General features: G+C 42.2%; 2 protein-coding genes and 1 long non-coding RNA gene across 6 annotated transcripts in view; 2 read left to right on the top strand and 1 right to left on the bottom strand.

Annotated features, from left to right (window-relative positions):
- Nucleotides 1–749: 749 nt before the first annotated feature.
- Nucleotides 750–4,611, top strand: dcps (decapping enzyme, scavenger). Its single transcript, XM_061834960.1, has 6 exons — nucleotides 750–1,176; nucleotides 1,833–1,983; nucleotides 2,046–2,191; nucleotides 2,260–2,373; nucleotides 3,832–3,942; nucleotides 4,021–4,611. The coding sequence occupies exons 1-6, from the start codon at nucleotides 973–975 to the stop codon at nucleotides 4,285–4,287; spliced, it is 993 nt and encodes a 330-aa protein (XP_061690944.1). The 5' UTR covers nucleotides 750–972; the 3' UTR covers nucleotides 4,288–4,611.
- A 1,832-nt stretch (nucleotides 4,612–6,443) lies between these two features.
- Nucleotides 6,444–21,111, top strand: part of zgc:66433 (uncharacterized protein LOC321250 homolog) — a 55,337-nt gene continuing 40,669 nt past the window's right edge. For 2 of the 4 annotated variants that reach the window (XM_061834459.1, XM_061834456.1), the window contains exon 1: nucleotides 6,444–6,566. In XM_061834459.1, coding sequence (XP_061690443.1) covers nucleotides 6,481–6,566 — 86 coding nt within the window. In that variant the 5' untranslated portion in view covers nucleotides 6,444–6,480. The remainder of the gene's footprint in view (nucleotides 6,567–21,111) is intronic. The other 2 variants (XM_061834461.1, XM_061834460.1) reach the window with 2 other exon arrangements.
- LOC133508423 (uncharacterized) overlaps nucleotides 17,479–21,111 on the bottom strand; it is a 33,889-nt gene continuing 30,256 nt past the window's right edge. The window contains exon 3 of the long non-coding RNA XR_009797050.1: nucleotides 17,479–19,696. This is a non-coding gene — a long non-coding RNA (uncharacterized LOC133508423). The remainder of the gene's footprint in view (nucleotides 19,697–21,111) is intronic.

The following is a 21,111-nucleotide window of genomic DNA, read 5'->3' as shown; positions in this document are numbered from 1 at the left end:
CCCATTGGCTAAATAATGAGTCAATCACATGAAGGTCGCCCTGAAATAGTTCGGAATAATGACACTTAATTTTGTATTGATACGAAAAAGGGTCGAGTTGTAAAAAATTATGGGGAAACGCAATGCTATCAGTCGGAATTGAAAAGCAAGGCACACCGAAATCTCTCCGATGCACTCAATAAATTTATACGTAAAATATGTCTGGACAGTGACAGAAGAGGGCGCCATATTTTGACATACAATGCACCGCAATTGACTAATTCCAAAAAAATGAAAATATGTCAGAGACTTTTCCACACAAATCTGGTTTTTTTTTAGATTAATCTGAGATGCACATCATGGTCAAATAATTAAGAGTGAGAGAAGTGGAGACCGATTATCAAAATAGCATCCGTTTTATGTATTTATTTTTTTCATTAGGAGGCTGGTAAGCGAATTCTGAGCACCCTTTTTTGACACAAAATAAATTCAGTATTCATCCCTTTTCAAATAACGATGATAGATTTTGTTTGTATTATTTAATTATTATGATGATAGCGTTAACTTCCAACAGGCGTTGTCTTGTTTTTGTCGAGAAATGAAGTCTTCTGTAATTGATCGGACATTCTTTGGCATTGGTAAACAACTAATGAAAATTGGTGAATAAGTGAACACGTTACAATTTCATTTCAATGTTCATGCTTTGCCTTTGATAAGAACGTTGCCCCTGCCAACATGGCCACCAAGTTTCTACGTCATTTAGCTGGGTTGCTCCCAGCGCGCTGACCCCTCTCGTCTTCTTAATCTTTATGTCTGTAGGAACAGTTTACAGACAGACAATCAACAGTTTTGCTGGAATAAAAATAAAATCCCGGAATTCACAGAAAGGATAAATATATATAGCAATCCGGTTCCTCTGTTTACCAAAGGCACTATCTTGACTCGTAAACAATCTTTGGCCAGTGAGGCGGAAGAGGCGTCAAACAAACAAACATGGCTGCCGTCTCAACCAAATGTGAAAACAATGGCGAGGCATCGGATGAATATTCTCCCAAAAACAAAAAGACAAAAAGAGATCAGGAAAATAGCCAAGGAGAGAATGTGAAGGAGGGCGACGAAAATGTCCTCTCTGGCTTTAAAACCACTAACGTATTGAGTGATTCTGCCAGGGAGAAAGTCATCTTTGTCCACGGAAAGGTAGATAAAATGAATTTTTGATTTTAATACTTATTGTGGACGTGATTTCTTTGTATATTCAACGAGTTTTGTTTTATTTAATTCAACGAGAGTGAAGTCTTGGTTTTTACGTCGCCCGCCGCGATATGTTATTTCTATACAGTACGTGGGATTTGAGGGATTAAATTTATATTAAATTTCGATGCCTGGCCGTGTAAAACAGCAATGAGCTAATATTTACAGTAATTTTTAATAGGTAGCAACTTTTTCATACTTTTATAAGCAGCTGTGCACCGCACCCGAACGGGTGTGGAACCCACGGCTCCCGGGCCTCATGTGGCTTTTTCATCCGTGTGCTGTGGCTCTCTGTGACTTCGTGAATATTTTTAGAGGCAATCATAAATTTGAATATCATAGTAGTTTCATACAACGAATATATGTATATTTTTTTAAACTCAGAATATGCGTGGAAACTGCCAATATGCATTCACTGGCACCAATGTTTATTGAGCTATTTGTCCATCAAGATGAAAAAAAAAAAAACATTTTAATGCTACGTGAACTATATTAAAAAACAAACAGCTCTGATTTTCTCTGACTGTAAACCGTTGATCACTTTTAAAGGGGCAAAAAAAAAGATAAACAAGTTTTTACGTTTATGTTGACACGCTCGTCAGCTTGACGAACAGAATGCTGTGGTCATCCTGGAGAAGACTCCCATCAGAGAAGACACTCTGGCTGAAATATTCGCCGCGTCGACCCTGACGCTGGACATGAGGAATGACATCTACAGCACGTATCGTCTCCAGGCTCCACCTCACCTCAATGGTGCCGATAAAATGTATGTACAGAAGGAGGAAAAATGGGAGACTCATATTTTTGTTTTTCAGAGCTCAAGGCAACCGTGGTGCTTCCTGCAACCGAGAAGCACGTGAAGAAATACCAGTGTCAAGAGAGCTTCCTGGTGGAGGAAACGGCGGAGGACTACCAGGCCATAACTCTTCCCTTCATCCAGAAGCAGAGTTTTAGTGTGCAGGTTAGTGTAACTTAAAAGATTACGTAAAATCAACACTTAAATTCTCGGGTTATATATTTTATTTTTAGTGGGTATACAACATCTTGGAGAAGAAGGCAGAGTCTGAGCGGATAGTGTTTGAAGATCCGGACCCGAAGCTCGGTTTTGTGCTCCTCCCGGATTTCAAATGGGACCAGAAACAGGTGAGACACGCACGCACGCACGGCACGTACGCTCCTCATTCAAGCTCCACTGTCATGCCTATGAACGTTCTAAAATAGATATTGTAATGAAAAATACATAGAACATTATTCACTTCAATGTCCGTCCGAAAAAATGAATATGAGGGGCGGGCGCGTCGTCCGTGCGCAAGGTTGCGAAAGTCTTATTCGACATCCCAGTGGTAGCCATATTGCCTGCATCTACTGTCCGTGATGTCACCCCGGACATTCACCATTGTGCCACCTACTATGGGACACGGAAGCTCTTTTCAAAGTAGAGAACATCTCACAATCGAGTGAAGTTACCGGGGCAATATTACCTCATCGTTTCGAGCCATATTTAGATGATATGTGGATCACTTCGAACAACAGACTCCCCGACAGTATCTATGATAGTATGTAGCGTACTTGGCCGCAAAAAACGACAATGCCATTCTGAGAGGATTACGTCCCCCCCCCCCCCCAACAATTATTTTTTTTAGTAGGAACCCACGGAGCCCTCGTCGTTTGCACCTGTGAAATCCATTTTTCATCACGAACCAGATCTTTTGGAAAAGTATGAAGAGCGAATCCACCCTCCCGAGTGTTCGAACAATATCCAGCAACACAACAAGCCGGCATTTTGGCTCGCACAAAGGAACAACGAGCCACCTTCCAGCAGGCAAAACTAGTATAAACAGACGTGCACAGGTGCAAAGGACGAGAGCTTCGTGGGTTCCAAATGACAGGTGGGTGAGTACACAGCTACTAAAAATAATAATAGTTGGGGGGGGGCCTAATCTGTAAATCAGGGGTGCTAAATGTGTCCATGTGCCACCCCGACTGAAGCCGTGATCACTGGACGCAGCGCCGTCAGGGTGGCTCATTTCGGCGCCGGACCGCGGTGGCTCATCTCCGCTGCAGATGTGGATCGGATGGGGAGGCGGTTTGGCTGCGGCGTCACTCGCGGGCAGCGTTTTTAATCACCACTAGCCGGAGGGGGATCGGGCAGGGAGCAGGTTTGGCCGCGTACGGTTTGGCCGTGATCCGCATATCATCTAAATAGGGCTCGAAACGATAAGGTAATATTGCCCCGGTAGCGGCACTCGGTTGTGAGATGTTCTCTTCTTCGAAAAGAGCTTCCGTGTCTGAAGGGGCGTGTTCGTCTGCCATAGTCGGGACCACAGCGCGTTTTCAATGGCGAATGTCTGGGGTGACATCACGGACAGTAGATGCAGGCAATATGGCTGCCACTGGGATGTCGAATAAGACTTCCGCAACTTTGCACACGGACGACGCGCTCTCCGCTCACATTCATTTTTCCGTATAGACATCGAAGTGAATAACGTTACACGTATTTTTCATTACAATGTTTATAGGTCTGACACTTGACCTTTAATAAAATGATTAGTGAATGTGTACAGTGTGTGATTGCGATTCATAATTTGTTTCCTCGTTCAGGTGGATAATTTGTACCTGATCGCCATTCCGCATCAGAGAAACATCAAAAGTCTGAGGGACCTGACGTCAGAGCATTTACCACTCCTTCAAAACATTTTCCAGAAAGGAAAGGTGATCCCGGGATAATTTTTTTTAAAATGATCTTTTGATACGATGACACCAAACTAACGGTGCGCCGTGCGGCTTTAGGACGCCATCTTGGAAAAGTACAAGCTGCCAGCCGGCAAGTTGAGAGCGTACTTGCACTACCAGCCGTCTTACTACCACCTGCACGTCCACTTCACCAACCTCGGCTACGAGGCGCCGGGCTGCGGCGTGGAGCGGGCCCACCTCCTCGCGGACGTCGTCCAGAACCTCCGGTCTGACCCGCGCTACTATAAAACCAGGACCCTCTACTTCCCGCTGCGAGCGGACGATGGACTGCTCGGCCAGTTTAAAGAAGCCGGGAAGTTATAAGATTATGACAAGATGGTTCTGTTATCATCAATTAACTTTTTTTTATAATATTTTTTATTGTGGGATTCAAACCGTACTCTTTTTAAAAGTAAAGATTAAAAAATGTTAGCTCGCAGGTGAGCGTGTACAGTTTAGGGGCAAATGTTTTTTTTCACAATTTTTTTTATCATGTGTGATAATAGGAATCATTGAATAAATGGCTTCTGTGTCTTTTTTTCTTCATTAATAGTTGCGAAATATTCAGATATCAAATTAAAATGGTGCTGATTATCCTGGGTACACAAATTAGAAAAAAAATCATTGTTTTTTCTCAAGTTCATGTAAATAATCTCCAGTTGAAATATAATAAATATAAAATAATAAAAATATATAAATATAATATGAAAAAAGTATGTCACATAATCTTTTTCTAATCTAGTTTTGAAGCAAGATCACTGAAATATTGTTATATTTGTTAAATTACTGATATTTAAGATGCATGGTTGGCATGCGTTATAGTTATACACGGTATAGTCATTTAGACTATGTATACTGTACTACAGTAGATTGGAAAACAGATGAACAACTTAATATTAATTCCATTTTTTATTATATAATATTTTATATATTACATATATACTTTGTGCTATCTAAACTTGTGTTTGTAGGTTATACATTCTTTTTTGTTTGTTTGACTAATAATGTCTCAAAAAGTAGTCTGATATCAATAAGTAATCAATTTGCAAGAACGCAATTTTAATAAAATTTTATTGATCGGTGAAGTTTTTAAATCAATTTCTCCGTGATTGACAAAAGTTTGGGTGTGCTCAGGAAATTGTGCTTCAAAAACTCAACACTAGATGGAAGTGTTTAGATCCAAAACGGTTTTATTCGACTCCCTGGGAGACGTATACATATGGTATATGATTATTAATGCATTGGAAAACTGTATACAGTACATATTTTTGTACCCTACTTTGAATTCATTCCAGAAAAAGACTATTAGAATATTTGAGATTTATTTGGGTTTCATCTAAGGCACTTTAAGCAGTAGGAGGTGAGTGGTGACTCCCATGAAACCACAGTTTGAAAGTGATGAATATGACCCATATCCAAATTTTTTGAGGGTCTGGGCACTTATATGTTTTTTTTTTTAACTTGGCCTTTCTAAAATATATTATTTCCTTTTCAATAGTGTTATATACATTAAATGTGAATTAATACGATGAAAAAAGTTTTTAAATGAGTTGTCTTTTCAAAACCTGTCATTGGAGTGTGTAGAATTTTTGTCTCCACTCCAGCTTGCCTTCCTCAGATTTTTGTAAATAGTTGTCTTGTCTGTGTTGATTGTGTTAACAGACAGAAATAGATAATAATATAGACATATTTTCTTTCTTAAATGAATGAATGATTTCGGGCAATTGTGTGCCTTTCATTTTTTTGGGGGCTTGAGCACCTGCCCACGCAAGCGTCTATGCACGCACCAGATTCAAATTGCAATAGCTGGTGATATTTCATATGATTTTAGTCGTGAAAATAAATTGCGCCGGGCGGCACGGTGGAGCAGCTTGTAAAGCGTTGGCCTCACAGTTCTGAGGACCCGGGTTCGATCCCGATCGATCGTTTGCATGTTCTCCCCGTGCCTGTGTGGGTTTCCTCCGGGCACTCCGGTTTCCTCCCACATCCCAAAAAACTTAATTAGAAAATTAATTAAAATTAATTGGACACTATAAATTGCCCCTAGGTGTGATTGTGAGTGCGGTTGTTTGTCTCCATGTGCCCTGCGATTGGCTGGCGACCGGTTCAGGGTGTACCCCACCTCCTGCCCGTTGACAGCCGGGATTGGCTCCGGCACTCCCTGCGACTCTCGTGAGGATAAGCGGCAAAGAAAATGGATGGATGGATAAATTGTGCCATGACAATGCATACACAGTTCCCCGGTCTTTATTTTACTTCCCTCTTGTTCCTGTCCACATATAAATGTTACATGTAATGATTTTACTTCACCCCTTTTTCGGAGTGTAGTGGTGTGTGTGTGTGTGTGTGGGGGGGGGTAATGTGTGTGTATAGTATCCAGTATAGGTTATCAATTAAAAAGCAAAAGTCGCGGAGGCTTTTTTTTTGTTGTTGTAAAATTGAAGTTTCCGAGGCGTCCCTGAATGCCTCGTGGGAATGCCGAGCAAACTGGGCTGGACCGAGACAAATAATCCAATCATGAGTCCACCAGCAGCGCTCATGTCTTGCTTTCACTCCCTGGGAGATGACTTCACTTTGAGGCCGTTCGAGATCCGGGAGACACCGTAAGTGGGTTTTGTTCCCTCGAACGCCACTTTTTGACTTTGGTCGGTGCGCGCGCGCGAGGGCAACTTTGGCTCTTGCTTTTTTTTTTTTGGGGGGGGGGGGCTGCGGGGATCGAGGAGCGATCGGTGATCGATACGTGCGATAGATTAAGTGCTTTGAAGTATTTCAGTCGGGGAAGTGCTGTCACTTCTTTCATCGTCACAAGGCTTCTCTGCTTGCCGTGCATTTCCACTGTTCATCTTTTTTTTCCTCCCCACTCTGAATATTCACAAGTAACTGTGCGTATATACTTTTTTTTTTTTTTAATTAGAGTTGTAATCATCCTTCTAATTAAAATGTGCCCTGTGGCAGGTCATTGTTGATCAGTCTGAGACATGTTTGTGATCCTACTTTAGTCCTCCCTCCTTGTACGGAACGAGAGACTGCTGTGGTAGTTTTTGACAGACAAATCAAGGACGCTCCAGATTAGACTGTTATCTTTAACTCGAATGGTACCGCCGTAATCCCAAACACAGACACGCCTGTTGCCGCGTGCGTCTGTGTGCACCGTTTGAGCATTTCTTTAATCTACTAGTTCCCGGAATTCTCTATGTGCTAGTATGCTTTTTGTCCCCACTAGTAAAACATTTTGGGCACACTTAACTGCTCAGTATTTTGACTACTCTGTTATTTCTTCCCACTAGTAGAATGACTAGAAGTCACTATCCATCCATTTTCTTTGCCGCTTATCCTCACGAGGGTCGCAGGGAATGCTGAAGCCTATCCCAGGTGTCAACGGGCAGGAGGCGGGGCACACCCTGAACTGGTTGCCAGCCAATCGCAGAGCAGATGGAGACAAACAGCCGCACTCACAATCACACCTCGGAGCAATTTAGTGCCCAATGAATGTTGCATGTTTTGGGGATGTGGGAGGAAACTGGAGTGCCCGGAGGAAACCCACGCAGGCGCGGGGAGAACATGCAAACTCCACACAGGCGGGTCCGAGATTGAAGCCGGGTCCTCAGAACTGTGAGGCCAACGCTTTCCAGAAGTTACTAGTAATGCATAATTGTTAACATCTGCTAGCTTGTAGTTTCACCTACTAGTGAAACACTGGTAAATTTTACTGTCACTCATAGAACTAGTAGCACGTAGTTGACACGTTCCCTTCACTTGGAACATAGTCTCTCTACTTCAAGGCCCCGGGGGCCAGATCCGGCCCGCCGCATGATTTTATGTGGCCCGCAAAGCCAAATCTAGAGTGTCTATTTCAATTATTAAGAGAAACCACACGAAAAAAAAAAGAGGGATGATGTCAAGAGAGGAGGACGGAAATATTCTCTTGTAGCATTCGACCTCAGCTAAAGACTCAAAAATGGACTTCGTTAGAGGGTCAAGCCAGGCCAAAGTAAACGGTATGAGTTCCAGATTTGCATTCAGTTGAACTGTTAAGGTTTCCGACTTAGATGCGATTGAGGCAAATGTTGAGTTTCGTACTTGGCTGCGGTCAGACGAGGCGCTGTTGGTTCAGACTCGACTACGTTAGTTTGTGGTCTAAAGGTGGTCTACAGCCTCGCGGACCTCCACAATGGCCACAATTTAATCTGCTCAAAACCTTACAGAAAAATGGAAATTCAGAATATTCAGAGATTAAAAAAAAATGAGTATGATGAATAAAAATGTGAATTAACATCTCCCTCAAAGTTTCAAGGTTCCATGGTTTGATGGGTCGGCTCCGGCCTTCCTGTGCACTTGCATGGTTGTTCTCGGAGTACTCCAGTTTCCTCCAAAAGTCCAAAAGCATGCACATTATGAAGACTCTCGGCCGCATTGTAGGTCGGGTTTCCCCTCAAAGGCCCGTTATGACTGTGAAAGCATAAAAATTGTTTATTGCCTCATCATATTCCCACGTGAAATTTATGAATTACTTTTGTAATCAGAAATCAAGGGTAATGGGTTTTTCAACAATTATTGATATTTGGTAACGTAAAAACACTTGCAATACCTCATTATGATTTATGATATGACAATTTGAACAAGAATCACGGAAGTTGACATTCATCCTTTGCGGGCCACATAAAATCATTTGGCGAGCCGGATCTGCCCCCCGGGCCTTGAGTTTGACACCTGTGCCCTGAACCAAGGGTGTCCAAACCAACCCACATGATTTTATGTGACCAGCAAAGCCAATTCTAGTGTCAATTTCAATTATTCTTGTAAAAATCTGTACAAAAAATGTCAAATTGTCATGCATTTTCGTGTTGCCAAACATGAATATTTGAAAAACACATTAGCCTTGATTTCTGATTCCAAAAGATCATAAATTGATGATGTATATACGATGAGATGATTAAATATTTGTATTGTTTGACAGTCATAACGGCCCAGTTACGGAAACCGGAACCAGAAAAAAATGAGTTTGACACCCCTGCTCTACTTTGTCTGTCCTAGTCCTCCTACTAGTGTGCATGTTGTAGTGGGGGGGACAAAAAAAAATTGAAATCAGTCAATCCACTAGTGCGTGCTAGTTGTTCTGCTAGTTTGCCAAATACTATCAGAAGTGATGACAAAGCTTATCGTCGTGCGTTGATGATCAAGCACGTCAAATAAATGCTCAAAGGGCTTGCCATGAATGAATCACGACGTGATGGGAGAGATGCGGTATGATAAACTGTTTTGGATGAGGATACGTTCTGTATATTTAAAAGCTTCAGATCTAGTAATCTGACTGATAGGCTTGGTGCATGTGTGTGAAGGGTGGGTGGGTGGGGGGGGGGGGGGGTTGGCATCCCGATTAGAGAGGCCTGACCAGGTCATCGCTCAGTCTCAGTCGGTCATCGGCCGAACCATGCGAGAGCGTGTACAGTGATGTCACGTTCGTTTTTTTTATCGTGAGCGTCGTCATCGGGAGACAATCTGGTGCTTGTTTTAACTCACTGCGACAATATGTCACCGGGGGGAGGGGGGACGACGACGACGACGACTTAGTTTCACCATTGATTGTCTCTCGATGAGTATACTGTTGGAGCTGCTCACGCATAATTGTCTTGAAAAACAAAAGCAATTGTTCTAAAGATGACACATGCAGAGCTAAACACAGTATTTATGATGCGCTCTTCATTTTTAATATATATATTTTTTTCATTGCGACAATGTGGCATATTGGATGTTGGCTCAGTATGTTTGGTTGCATTATGGGAAATAAAGGTAATCACGACACCTAAGGGTGTGTTTACTAGTGCTGCCATCCGAGATAGTTTCTGTGTGATGTCATGGCTGAATATTGTGGACAACAAGATTAAAAATTGTCAAATGGAGGACGGGGAAACAATCAGCCAATCGCCGCAAGATTGTATGGGCAATGTGGAAGAACATTTATCGCTAATTGCTTTTTTTAAAAATAGAGTGGCTTGCTAGATCGGTTGGAAAAGCAAAAGTCATTATGTTGTCAATACGGAGGGAGAAAGAGCACGTTTTTAACGATGTACGGTGCGATGTTACCATACTGCGCTAGATGCTAACTAGCTTGTTACCAGCGACTGGCTAGCGTCCACATGCTTTTCTCTTGTGGTCAAAAAGTCTCGTTATATTTTGCATTATCATTTTAAATGTATATGCGCCTCTTGGATTGTATTTGACAATAGTTTTATTTATTTTAACCTTTTGTTTGTTACACAATTATTGATGAATTTATGGTTGGCGGGGAATCGAATAACTCTGTTAAGTCGACCACAAAATAGGTCGACGAATGTTTTTGTCGCGGAGCTCTGACTGAGTCATGTTTGCGCCACGTTAAATGTTTCCCACACGGGCGTTTGTTGCAGACACGTGCTGATCTCAACTTCCCCAACATGGCCGCCATGTGGGCGCGTCAGATAGTTGTGGCGTATATGGGGTGTGTTTAGAAATATCACCACTCTACTTAGAACTCAGAACGTGCTGTAACGATGCTGTGTGTGTGTGTGTGTGTGTGTGCGTGTGTGTGTGTCTCCACAAAGTGCAGTTCGCCATGTACTATGTTACTTTTTTTTTTTTTTAATGTTGTACTGAACAACTTCAGCACGTTCTGTCCTGTCACTACTTTACTGGAGCAAAGCATTATCCACTAAATCGTCATGACGTTCGTTTGTTTTCCAACACTTCACACGGCGAAGACGAGATGAAGTGAAAATGTTAAGTGGCATGATTATTGTTAAAAAAATAAATAAAAGAATATGAAAATGTATACTGTAATTCTGGCCTACAGAGCACACCTGGTTACAAGCCTCACAGAGTACATTTGTAAAGGAAATATCATTCGGTACATACATACGCCACAGCTGTGTAAAAGCCGCTAGTGCCCACATTGAAACTTTCAATGAAACACGAGATATTTACATAGACGGTACACAAAAAGAGTTTAACACTAGTGCTAACGCTAGCGCCATGCTAAAGCTAGTACTAACGCTAGCGCCGCGGTAACGCTAACAGGTTAAAATAAAACTTACCGGTAAATATCACTGAGACACGCCAATAACACAGCAGCGTCACACTAGCACAGCGCTAACACTAGTGCAGCCCTAACTTGGCCGGTACAAGTCATTTCCTTGGCACATATATTCCACTGGTCTCATACTTACCTTTTCCGCTCGAGTGCCCCCTTGCGGCTGTTAGGAAAAAAATTCACAAATTAGGCGCATCACCGCATAAACTGTAATGTGGAAAGCGTGTGGAAAAAAGTTGCGGCTTGTAGGCCGGAAATTACGATACTTTGAAGTGAGTATATGGTTAAACCCTGCTAAGAAAAAATTCCATAGAACATTTCTAAAGTACTATAGAATTTTAGGACCCAAGTCCTCTAGAATTTCTATAGAAATTCCATTATTCTGTAGAAATTCTATAGAAAATCATAGCCAAAGTTCTATAGAACAAGTTGTTCTATGTTTGTTCTGTAGATTTCTATAGAATATCTATAGAATTTTTTTCATCAGGGAACCTTATTTGGCATTAAGCACCACCAAATAAACCACATTAAGAGGTTAATGTACGTGTATAAAAAAATCATTTGATTTTGCCAAAAGTTTGAACGCAAGATCAAATTTTGTCAGATTATTCCAGATCAACATTTAAGCTTCTTTATTGTCATCGTGCAAGACGTGATGCAACAAAATTCAGGTGCCCTCTAGAACCGGACTGAGGGTACAATAAATAAGCGGAAAAGATGAATAATTTCACTCATTCACGACAACTCACATACTGCACACTAAGATGTGACAAACCTGGTTAAATGTACACTTTAAAAAAATGCTTTTACAGTTGAAAATAGTAATATGCATTTTAAAAAGTACACTTGGCTCCTGTTTTGTTTATGTAATATATACCCCGTAGAATGTAGACTGTCCTTTATCTTAATTAATTAGCTCTGTGTTGTTTAACAGTCCTGTCCCCCGACTGTTTTTTTTTTTGTTTTGTTTTTTTGCAGGATGATAATATCTATTGCAAAGAGTACCAAGGAATCTAATAAGGGTTTGTTGACACTGCCAGCCCATATCTCATTCTTGTCATCTCCATCTTGATTTTATTTACTTTTAATATCCTGATCCCAAAACAATAGAGCATGTTTATGCCTGGTAAGGGAGGAACCTCGGATAAAAGTGATGTCCATCTCTCCAGACTTTTCATCTAAGTACTAAAAATTACATGTTTTTTTTTTTTTTTTAAATTAAATGAAGGTATGTTGTATAAAATATATTGAAATACATGTCTGCGTGCGGCGGTACGGTGGGTCAGCTAGTAAAGCGTTGGCCTCACAGTTGTGAGGTCCCGGGTTCAATCCCGGCCCCACCTGTGTGGAGTTTGCATGTTCTCCCCCGTGCCGACGTGGGTTATTTCTGGGCACTCCGGTTTCCTCCCACATCCCCAAAACATGCAACATTAATTGGACACTCTAAATTGCCCCTAGGTGTGATTGTGAGTGCAGCTGTTTGACTTGACGTGCCCTGCGATTGGCTGGCAACCAGTTCAGGATGTACCCCACCTCCTGCCCGTTGACAGCTGGGATAGGCTCTGACACTCCCCGGGACCCTCGTGAGGATAAGCGGCAAAGATAATGGATGGATGGATGTCTGCAGGCCATGTCTTGGAACTAATTTCCATGTTTTTGGAATGCTGGAGGAATCCTGAATAGGCCTCATCAGTATTAACTGTTATTAATGATTAGTTACATTTTTATAATCAAATATCTTCAATCAAATCTAATTCTTCAACCTCATTGTTTTAATTCTCATACATTCTGGCCGTTTGAATACCTCTGGTGCAATCCCGCCTATTGAATCTCGCTGTCCTAAACTTTCCTACACAAAACCAAACATACTGTACTCAAAAGGTCGGCTTTAATATTTGGTCATGTATTAATAGTACGCATTTTGCCACATTTAAAGAGTTTGCTTTCATGTTGTCACTGTAGAGATATTTTTAGGCTGGAAAAGTATTAAAAGGACATACATTTAGTTTACATCGTGACAAAAAAGCCTAATGTGCACATCAAGAAGATGCCCAGTTTTATGTAACAATCTAAAAAAAATACATTTTATGTTCATCTAAAAACTAGACTTATGCAAAGCAGAAACTAACTTCTCATCAGATAACTCGACTTTAATTGAAAGCATGCAACCCATCGGACCTCAGGAATGTAAAGTTGTGCCAAGTCAGTTTTAGTTTATATATATATATATATATATATATATGAGCATCATACAAAGCCTTTTAAGGGGGAAGTATGTTGACAACCTTTGGGAATTAACAGGGGCGAAAGATGCTACAAATGTAGGGGGAAAAATTGACGTGATACAATTTAAAGGTAACATAGCGGAGACGAAATTTAAGTACAAGCTCACGGCACATGGAGGGTGGCAAAGTGAGGACAGGAGTATGATTATAGCGTTATTTACATTATAGCAGAGAGCTGCATCAAAACTCAGTTTATGTGAGAGAGAGAGAGAGAGAGAAAAGATGGCTTCCAGATGTGAAGTGGAATTCGGGGCGCCAGTGAGCGGCGGCGTAACCCCTCCTCCTCCTCTGCACATGAAGATGCAGAAAGAGATCTGGAGCGAGAAACCACACAATAAAAGTTTTAAAAAAAAAGAGGGATGGTGTCAAGGGAGGAGGATGGAAATGTTCTCTTGTAGCGTTCGACCTCAGCTAAATACTCAAAAATTGACTTTGTCGGAGGGTCAGGCCAGGCCAAAGTAAACGCTACGAGTTCCAGATTTTGGATTCGGTAGAACTGTGAGGGTTTCCAATTTAGACACGATTGAGGCTAATGTTAAGTTTCCTACTCAGCTGCAGTCAGACGAGGCGCTGTTGGTTCAGACTCGACTACGTTAGTTTGTGGTCTAAAGGAGAACAAAGTGTAAGCTCGGCCTACGTCCTTGAAGACCTCCACGATGGCGCAATGGCTTCCGGCAGAGATTTAAAAAAAAAAAAACCTCGTGTATAATGGAGAAAAATGTGAATTAACGTCTCCCTCACAGTTCGATGGGTCGGCTCCGGCCTTCCTGGGTGGAGTTACGTGTGCCATCTCATCCTGTACTTTCTACTTTGGCTTCTGACTAGACATTTTTTACTCAAAAAAAGAGAAAATCTCATCCACTTTCACCACTTTTTTGTCAATTATTACCATACCCCGACATTCATTAAAGCAACAGCACTTTTTTTTTTTTTAAACATTATTATTGAGAGTAAACACGTGCTTACAAGCAGCATGTCTAACTCTCTTTGCTCTACGTTGCCCAGGCTGTTTCTAACTAAAGCACCGGTGGTGGGCGGTATTTGTAATTATGAGTGTACCCCTTAAAGAGTGGGAGGTGGGCGGTGTCAGGTAAAAAAGGAAGTAGAATCTGTGGCATGGTGTGGCCGAGCAGCAGCTTGTTAGAAACCGCGTGCTGCCGTGTTAAAAAAAAAAAAAAAAAAAAGTCAGGCTGTGGTTCTCTGCGCTGGATCGGTTTTCATGTGCGCTAAGTGTGCTACAAGTGGGCAATTGCGCAGGTGTGCAGCTTAGAGGGAACATTTACTCTAAACCAGGGGTATCAAACTCGTTTTTGTCACAGGCTGCATTGTAGTTCGGGTTTCCCTCAAAGGGCCGTTATGACTGTGACACCATAAAAATCGTTTATCGCCTCATCATATTGACACGTGAAATGTATGAATTACCTTTGGAATCAGAAATCAAGGGTGATGGGGTTTTTCAACTATTGTTGCTGTTTGGCAACGTAAAAACACTTGCAATCCCTCATCATTATTATTTAGGATATGACAATTTGAAATTTTGGTTCAGATTTGAACAAGAATCACTGATGTTCACATTCATGCTTTACCTTCACGGGCCACATAAAATCATTTGCCGAGCCGAAAAATCAAAGGATGCCTCGGCCAATTTGACATTCTTCACCTTGAATCTATTAATGCTACAGGACTTCAAAAAGAAATCGAAAGCTTTTTAATTCAGTGACTTGATGATATTTTTACGCTCTTATGAAATTGTTTGCAGGCCTCGTCAGGTGTTATTTTTAATACATGCCACAGCCCGAAAAAAAAAAAAAAAACAACCCCACAGGGTTGTAGGATGGACACCACTGCTCAAAAACTGTCCATAAATATGAATTTGAGTCCTGCGACCTTCACGAAGACAAGCAGTAAAGCTAATGCGTGGATGGAAAATGACAAATTGTAGCTTCATTGTTCGCTTTGCCCATATTTGATGGAATAATTGATTGTGACGAGAAATGAGGCTGCCTAGTGTTGTCAGCAGATTCACACGCACACACACGCACACACTTTTGTGTTCAGAATTGCTGTTGTAATTTGCTGCGATGTAAACTAGCGTTCAATAAATAATCTGCTCTACAGCATAAAGCAGTGTAGCAAACCGGAACCACAATAATAAACATTGAGCGTCAATGAAATTGCATCCACTTAATGGTTATATCAGCCTCATGTTAATACTTGATTCAATAACTATTTGATCACGGCACAACAATCAAAGTAGAGAATTCCGATAGGTTTTAATGTCTTAAGTGGGAGGGCGGGGGTGGAAAACGGGGCTGTGACCCCGCAAAAGGCGAGATGAAGGCCGAATGTTTTGAGAGCGAGGCCTGCCCTGTTGGAAATATGCAACCAGACGAAGTGGGTGTTCTCTGGGCTCGTTCAGGAAATACCAATATCCCTTTTTTTTTTTTCCCTCCCCGAAGCAAACTCAGTTGACCGACATTCCTCTTGGCTGTCCAAACACAAAGTCACATAATTGATAAACATGTACACACATTTTCGGAGGAGCGAGCCCTCCCGCCGTCGGATGTGCCGCGACGTGTCGAGTGTCGAGAAAGTCAACACTTGCACACTACTTTTCGTCCTGAAGGAGTATTATTAAGTAGAAGAGTACCACATTTCGCTCCTCACACACCAGCTCGTGCCTTGTTCTGGGACTTTAAGGCACGGGCTGCTGACATCGCGGTGCGGAAAGTATTGCATTGATTATCCTAATGAAAATATTGTCAATATCTACCACTTAACTGGACTTGTTATTCCACCAACATATCCCAAATATAATGTGTGTGTACCATCACAGTTGGTTCCGTGACTCCGGTCAACCTAAGATTTGCTTTTAAAAGGTTTATTTTTCTGGGTTTGCACAACTTAAAGGGGAAATATACTGGTTTGCATTAACAATGTATCCAATATATACTCTATTTTGACAATGTGATGTTAAATCCTCTCTCATTTAATCGTGTTTTGAGGAGATTTTTATCGACAGTTACGAATTTTCAGGGGCGCTGCCATTTTCGCGAGTCACATGACCTACATGCTCGGATGTGACTTGTTCCGTGCCGCAACAAAGGCTCAAATACATGGGACACCATTTTCGCCCATCGCTGATTTCTCAGTTTTATCCTCATCTGATGAAGAAATGGCAGTATCGGTTGATCGGGAAGACGGAGGAATACTTCCATACAGAGCCGTGAGCGGCTCGGCCGGTCAGCTGGTCGGGAAGTCTTAGGAATACTACCATACACAGCCGTGAGCGGCACAGCTCAGGGAAGCCGTGAGCTCGCTCCCCGGCAAGCGAGCTCCAGGGCTCGGGGAGCGAGCTCGCCGCTCGGTTGACCGGGAAGACGGAGGAATACTTCCATACACACCCGTGAGCGGCACAGCTCCGGGGCTAGGGGGAGCCGTGAGCTCGCTCCCCAGCGAGCGAGCTCCAGGGCTCGGGGAGCGAACTCACATCTGTGCCGCTCACGGCTGCGTATGGAAGTATTCCTCCGTCCTCCCGATCAACCGATACTGCTATTTCTTCACCAGACGAGGATAAATTCGAGAAATCGGCGCTGGGCATAAATGGTGTCCCATGTAATCGAGACTTTGTTGCGGCACGGTACACGTCACATCCGTGCACGTAGGTCACGTGACTCGCGAAAATGGCAGCACCCCTGGAAATTTGTAATTGTCAATAAAAATCTTCTCAAAACACTATTAAATGCGAGAGGATTTAACATGACATTGTCAAAATAGGGTACATATTACATGACCTATTGGATACATTGTTCATGCATCCCAGTGGATTTCCCCTTTAAGATGTGTACTTTTCCAGAATTCTTACCGGTTGGGGAGTTTGTTGGCTTCTTGTCTTACTGCTGTGGTAATCCATTAATTATTCTAGTAATAACATAGTATCTTTTTATTTTTTCTGAGCACTGCTCTCGAAAGTGAAAACTGATGACAGCTCCAAATAACTTTTCAGAGTGTGTTTTGTCTTTGTTGTGTTGCTGTGTTGAACCTGGGCATTAATGTGCACTGCATGATCTGGCAGCCAAGTGCCAACTGGGTGGTGTGACCTACTTTTAAGGATTCGCTGTAGTTTGCATCTCATTAGATGTAGTTTGAAAGTTTTTTTTTTTTGAAAAAAAAAAAAAAACAAAAAAATGCCAGTGTTGTTTCAGTTACAGATTCCCATGTATGTCACAGTTGGTTGCTAGTCTTGGCAAAGGTCTTCTTTTTAGAAGGTGCCCTTCTGGTATTGTGTTACGTCCCATCTGGACTCAATCAAGGCAGGGAAAGGCAACGTCCACGGCATAGACAAAGCAGGATGTGAGGAAAATATGTAAAACATTTTTTCTCACATTGTGTGAATATGAAAGCAAGCAGGCTAATTTCGCAATTCGCCTTTTAAACTTTAAAAATGTGTGAAGTGGTTCGGAGTGCATGTTGACTTAAAATACCGTAATTTCCCGCCGACAGAGCGCACCTGATTATGAGCCTCACCCAGGACAATTGTAAAGGAAATACCATTTGGTACATACATAAGCCGCACCTGTCTATAAGCCGCATGTGCCCACATTGAAACGCAAGATATTTACAAAGAAAGAGTTTTCAAAGTTTTGATACCTTAGCTTATCTTAACATAGCAACAACATGGTAGCAAACAGGGCTGTTAAAAAAAAAAAACCAAAAAACGTACCGGTAAAATAAAAAGAACTGTGGCAGCTACAAAGTAGAAACACGGTAGCACGGTAGATCTGGTTTAAAAAAAAAAACAAAAAAAAACATAACTAAATCACTGAGACACAGCAGCAGTAACATAGCAGAAAAATGCTAGCGCGGCGCTAACAGGGCCGGTTAAAGAAAACATACCGGTAAAAGTCACTTCCTCCCCACGTTGATTCCACCGCTAACATTAGCGCAGGACTAACAGGGCCGGTTTAAAAAAAAAAAAAAAACATACTGGTAAAAATCACTGAGACATAGCAACTCGCTAGCACAGCACAAACACTAGCGCAGCGCTAACAGGGCCGGTTAAAAAAAAAAAACATACCGGTAAAAATCACTGAGACACTGCAACACGCTAGCTAAGCGCTGACGCTAGCGCAGTGCTAACAGGGCCGTTTAAAGAAAAACATACCGGTAAAAGTCACTTCCTCGGCGCATTGATTCCACCGGCTTACTCTTACCTTTTCCACTCGAGTGCCCCCTTGCAGCCATTAGGAAAAAATGCACAAATTAGCCGCATCACAGTATAAGCCGCAGGGTTGAAACCGTGCAAAAAAAAAAAAAAGTCATGGCTAGTAGGCCGGAAATCACGGTAGTGACTGAACAGATGTGAATTTGACTCTTCACAGTCATATCACAGATTGATTCTGGTATATATATTATACATTAGATCTTATAGAATTTGAAATGTTATATTGTGGCAACCCCTGACGGAAGAAGTTAAGTTGTGACGAAATATGAATATACATTGAATTCATGGACAGAAATGCAATGACGCATTAACAATTACATGCCATCGGCAAAAGCCCTCAGTCGGAGTCCAAACATGCTGCTCTAATGTCGTCCCGCTCATATTTCCGTATTATGCAAGATATTGATATCTATTTTCTTCTTTTTTAACTGGCGTCCCTTTGGTTGTTTGCCCATTGAATATCCTGCTTCCCCAACATACACATAATTTGTCATGGAAAATGTGAACATTTCTTGTTGGCGCTGTCACGCTGTCCCACACCTTGGAGATTGTCGAGTTGGAACACACAATTTATCCTCAAGGAACAAAACCGAAGAGTCTCAGCATGTCGGGATTGGGAAATGTGCCCCGACGTAACTCCTCTGTTAGCGATAGTCGCGTTTCAGTTTTCAGCTCTGTGTTTTTGTCACTCGACCGAGTTCAGATGACGGACGCGGGTTTATTCCACAATCTTCTTTCCCTAATCCCCTAAAATCTGAACCTCCGTCGAGTCGCCCTATAATAATTTCAATCAACTCGGCTAGTAAAATAAATTGTCCCCCTCACGTCTTGCATCTGAGAGTCCAGGCTCCGAGGTGGGAGGATCTAGCAACCGGGCAGGCAGCTCGGGATCAAGCCTCATGTGGGCTCGCAGCCGCACACCCCGATAAGCCTGCGGAGCTGTACTTTCTGTCGGTATTTACTGTAAGCTCCCTACTTACCGTGATCAGCCGCAACGGGCCGTTTGCGGTCTCTTGGCAACGTGCTTAGACGGATCAAACGGGTAACAAGAGGGCCCGTCAAGTGTCCCTCGCCCGTCGTTAAGGATGACCGCGGTCCACCTCCGGTTCCGTTCCACTTTCGTAGCCCCTTTCTGGTAGTGGTGACGCATGCGGTGGCCTGCGAAATGAATGGAAGACTCATCACGGACATATACTCATCAATACGAGCCGTAATATTGATTTTTGCGCACAATGGAAACTCATTTTTTAAAAGTAGACCATGACATTGTAGCAGCGAACCGTTAAATCCCGTTCATTTTGCAACAAAATTATGAACATTCTTATCCAAAGCAATATCAAAATCTGAGAAAAAATTGGCTTTCTCAAAATGGTGCGTCTTATATTGTCTACGTGTTATATATGTCTTTTGTGATTGTATGAATTAGGATACTGGATGTAACATCCTTGATAGCTTGCAATACATAGAAATAATATCATATACTGTTCACTGCGTTGCAACAAAGGCAGTGGAAATATGATGTCTGACCCTGCCATATGCAGTGGAGATGACTTTAAAGTCCCCCTGTCATGAAATGGATGATTTTTAGGATGTTATTAATGAGGAAAAAAAAGGCAGCCAGAATGAACCCATCCATTTTTTTCACATTTTTCATGATTTTGACATATGAGGCTTTTTGTAACTCCCTTTGTGAAAATCCTCTCGAGAGAATTGTTTTCGAGAAGAAGCAGGAAGTGACGTACATGGCAGGACCGCCCTCAAGTGGACTCGTTTGTTTGTATTAGTTTTAGCTGCGGGACGGTAGCTCATTGTTCCTTCGTGTGAGCTAAAATGCCGGCTCGTTGCATTGCTAGATATTGTTCAAACACTTGGGAGGATGGATTTACCCTTCGTAAGTTTCCAAGAGATCCGGTTTGTCGTGAAAATGGATTGCACGGGTGCAAAGGACGAGAGCTTCGTGGGTTCTAAATTATAGGGAGGTGTGTATACAGCTACTTAAAAAAAAAAAAAACAATAGTGGGGGGGCGTAATCCTCTCAGAATGTAGCAAAAGATCCGCGTACGTAAGTCAGGGATGCTAAATGTGTCAATGTACCCGTTGGCGCCGCAGACGGCTTCGGCCGGGTGGCTCATACATACTGTCTGGAAGTCTGTTGTTAGTTAGAAGTGATCCAAATATCATCTAAATATGGCTCAAAACGAAATGAAACTATGAGGTAATATTGCCCCGGTCACTTCACTTGATTGTGTCCGCGGCGGACGGCTTCAGCCGGGCTGGCTCATACATACTGTCTGGGAGTCTGTTGTTAGTTAGAAGTAATCCACATATCTTCTAAATATGGCTCGAAACAATAGGGTAATATTTCCCCGGACACTCCACTTGATTGTGAGATGTTCTCTTCTTTGAAAAGAGTTTGCGTGTCTGAAGGGGCGTATTGCCACGTGCGTTGTCTGTCTGACTATATCATGTCTTAATGAACCTAATTAACCTCCATGTAATGAGGGTTTTAATTCTCAGCACATTCCACTCTGCAATTTTTTGATTGATGTGAAGATTTCTAACCATAGTATTTC

Source organism: Syngnathoides biaculeatus, chromosome 11 (assembly GCF_019802595.1).
Source record: "Syngnathoides biaculeatus isolate LvHL_M chromosome 11, ASM1980259v1, whole genome shotgun sequence".
In the NCBI taxonomy this organism is placed as follows: domain Eukaryota; kingdom Metazoa; phylum Chordata; class Actinopteri; order Syngnathiformes; family Syngnathidae; genus Syngnathoides; species Syngnathoides biaculeatus.
This window is presented reverse-complemented; position numbering and strand designations above follow the sequence as displayed.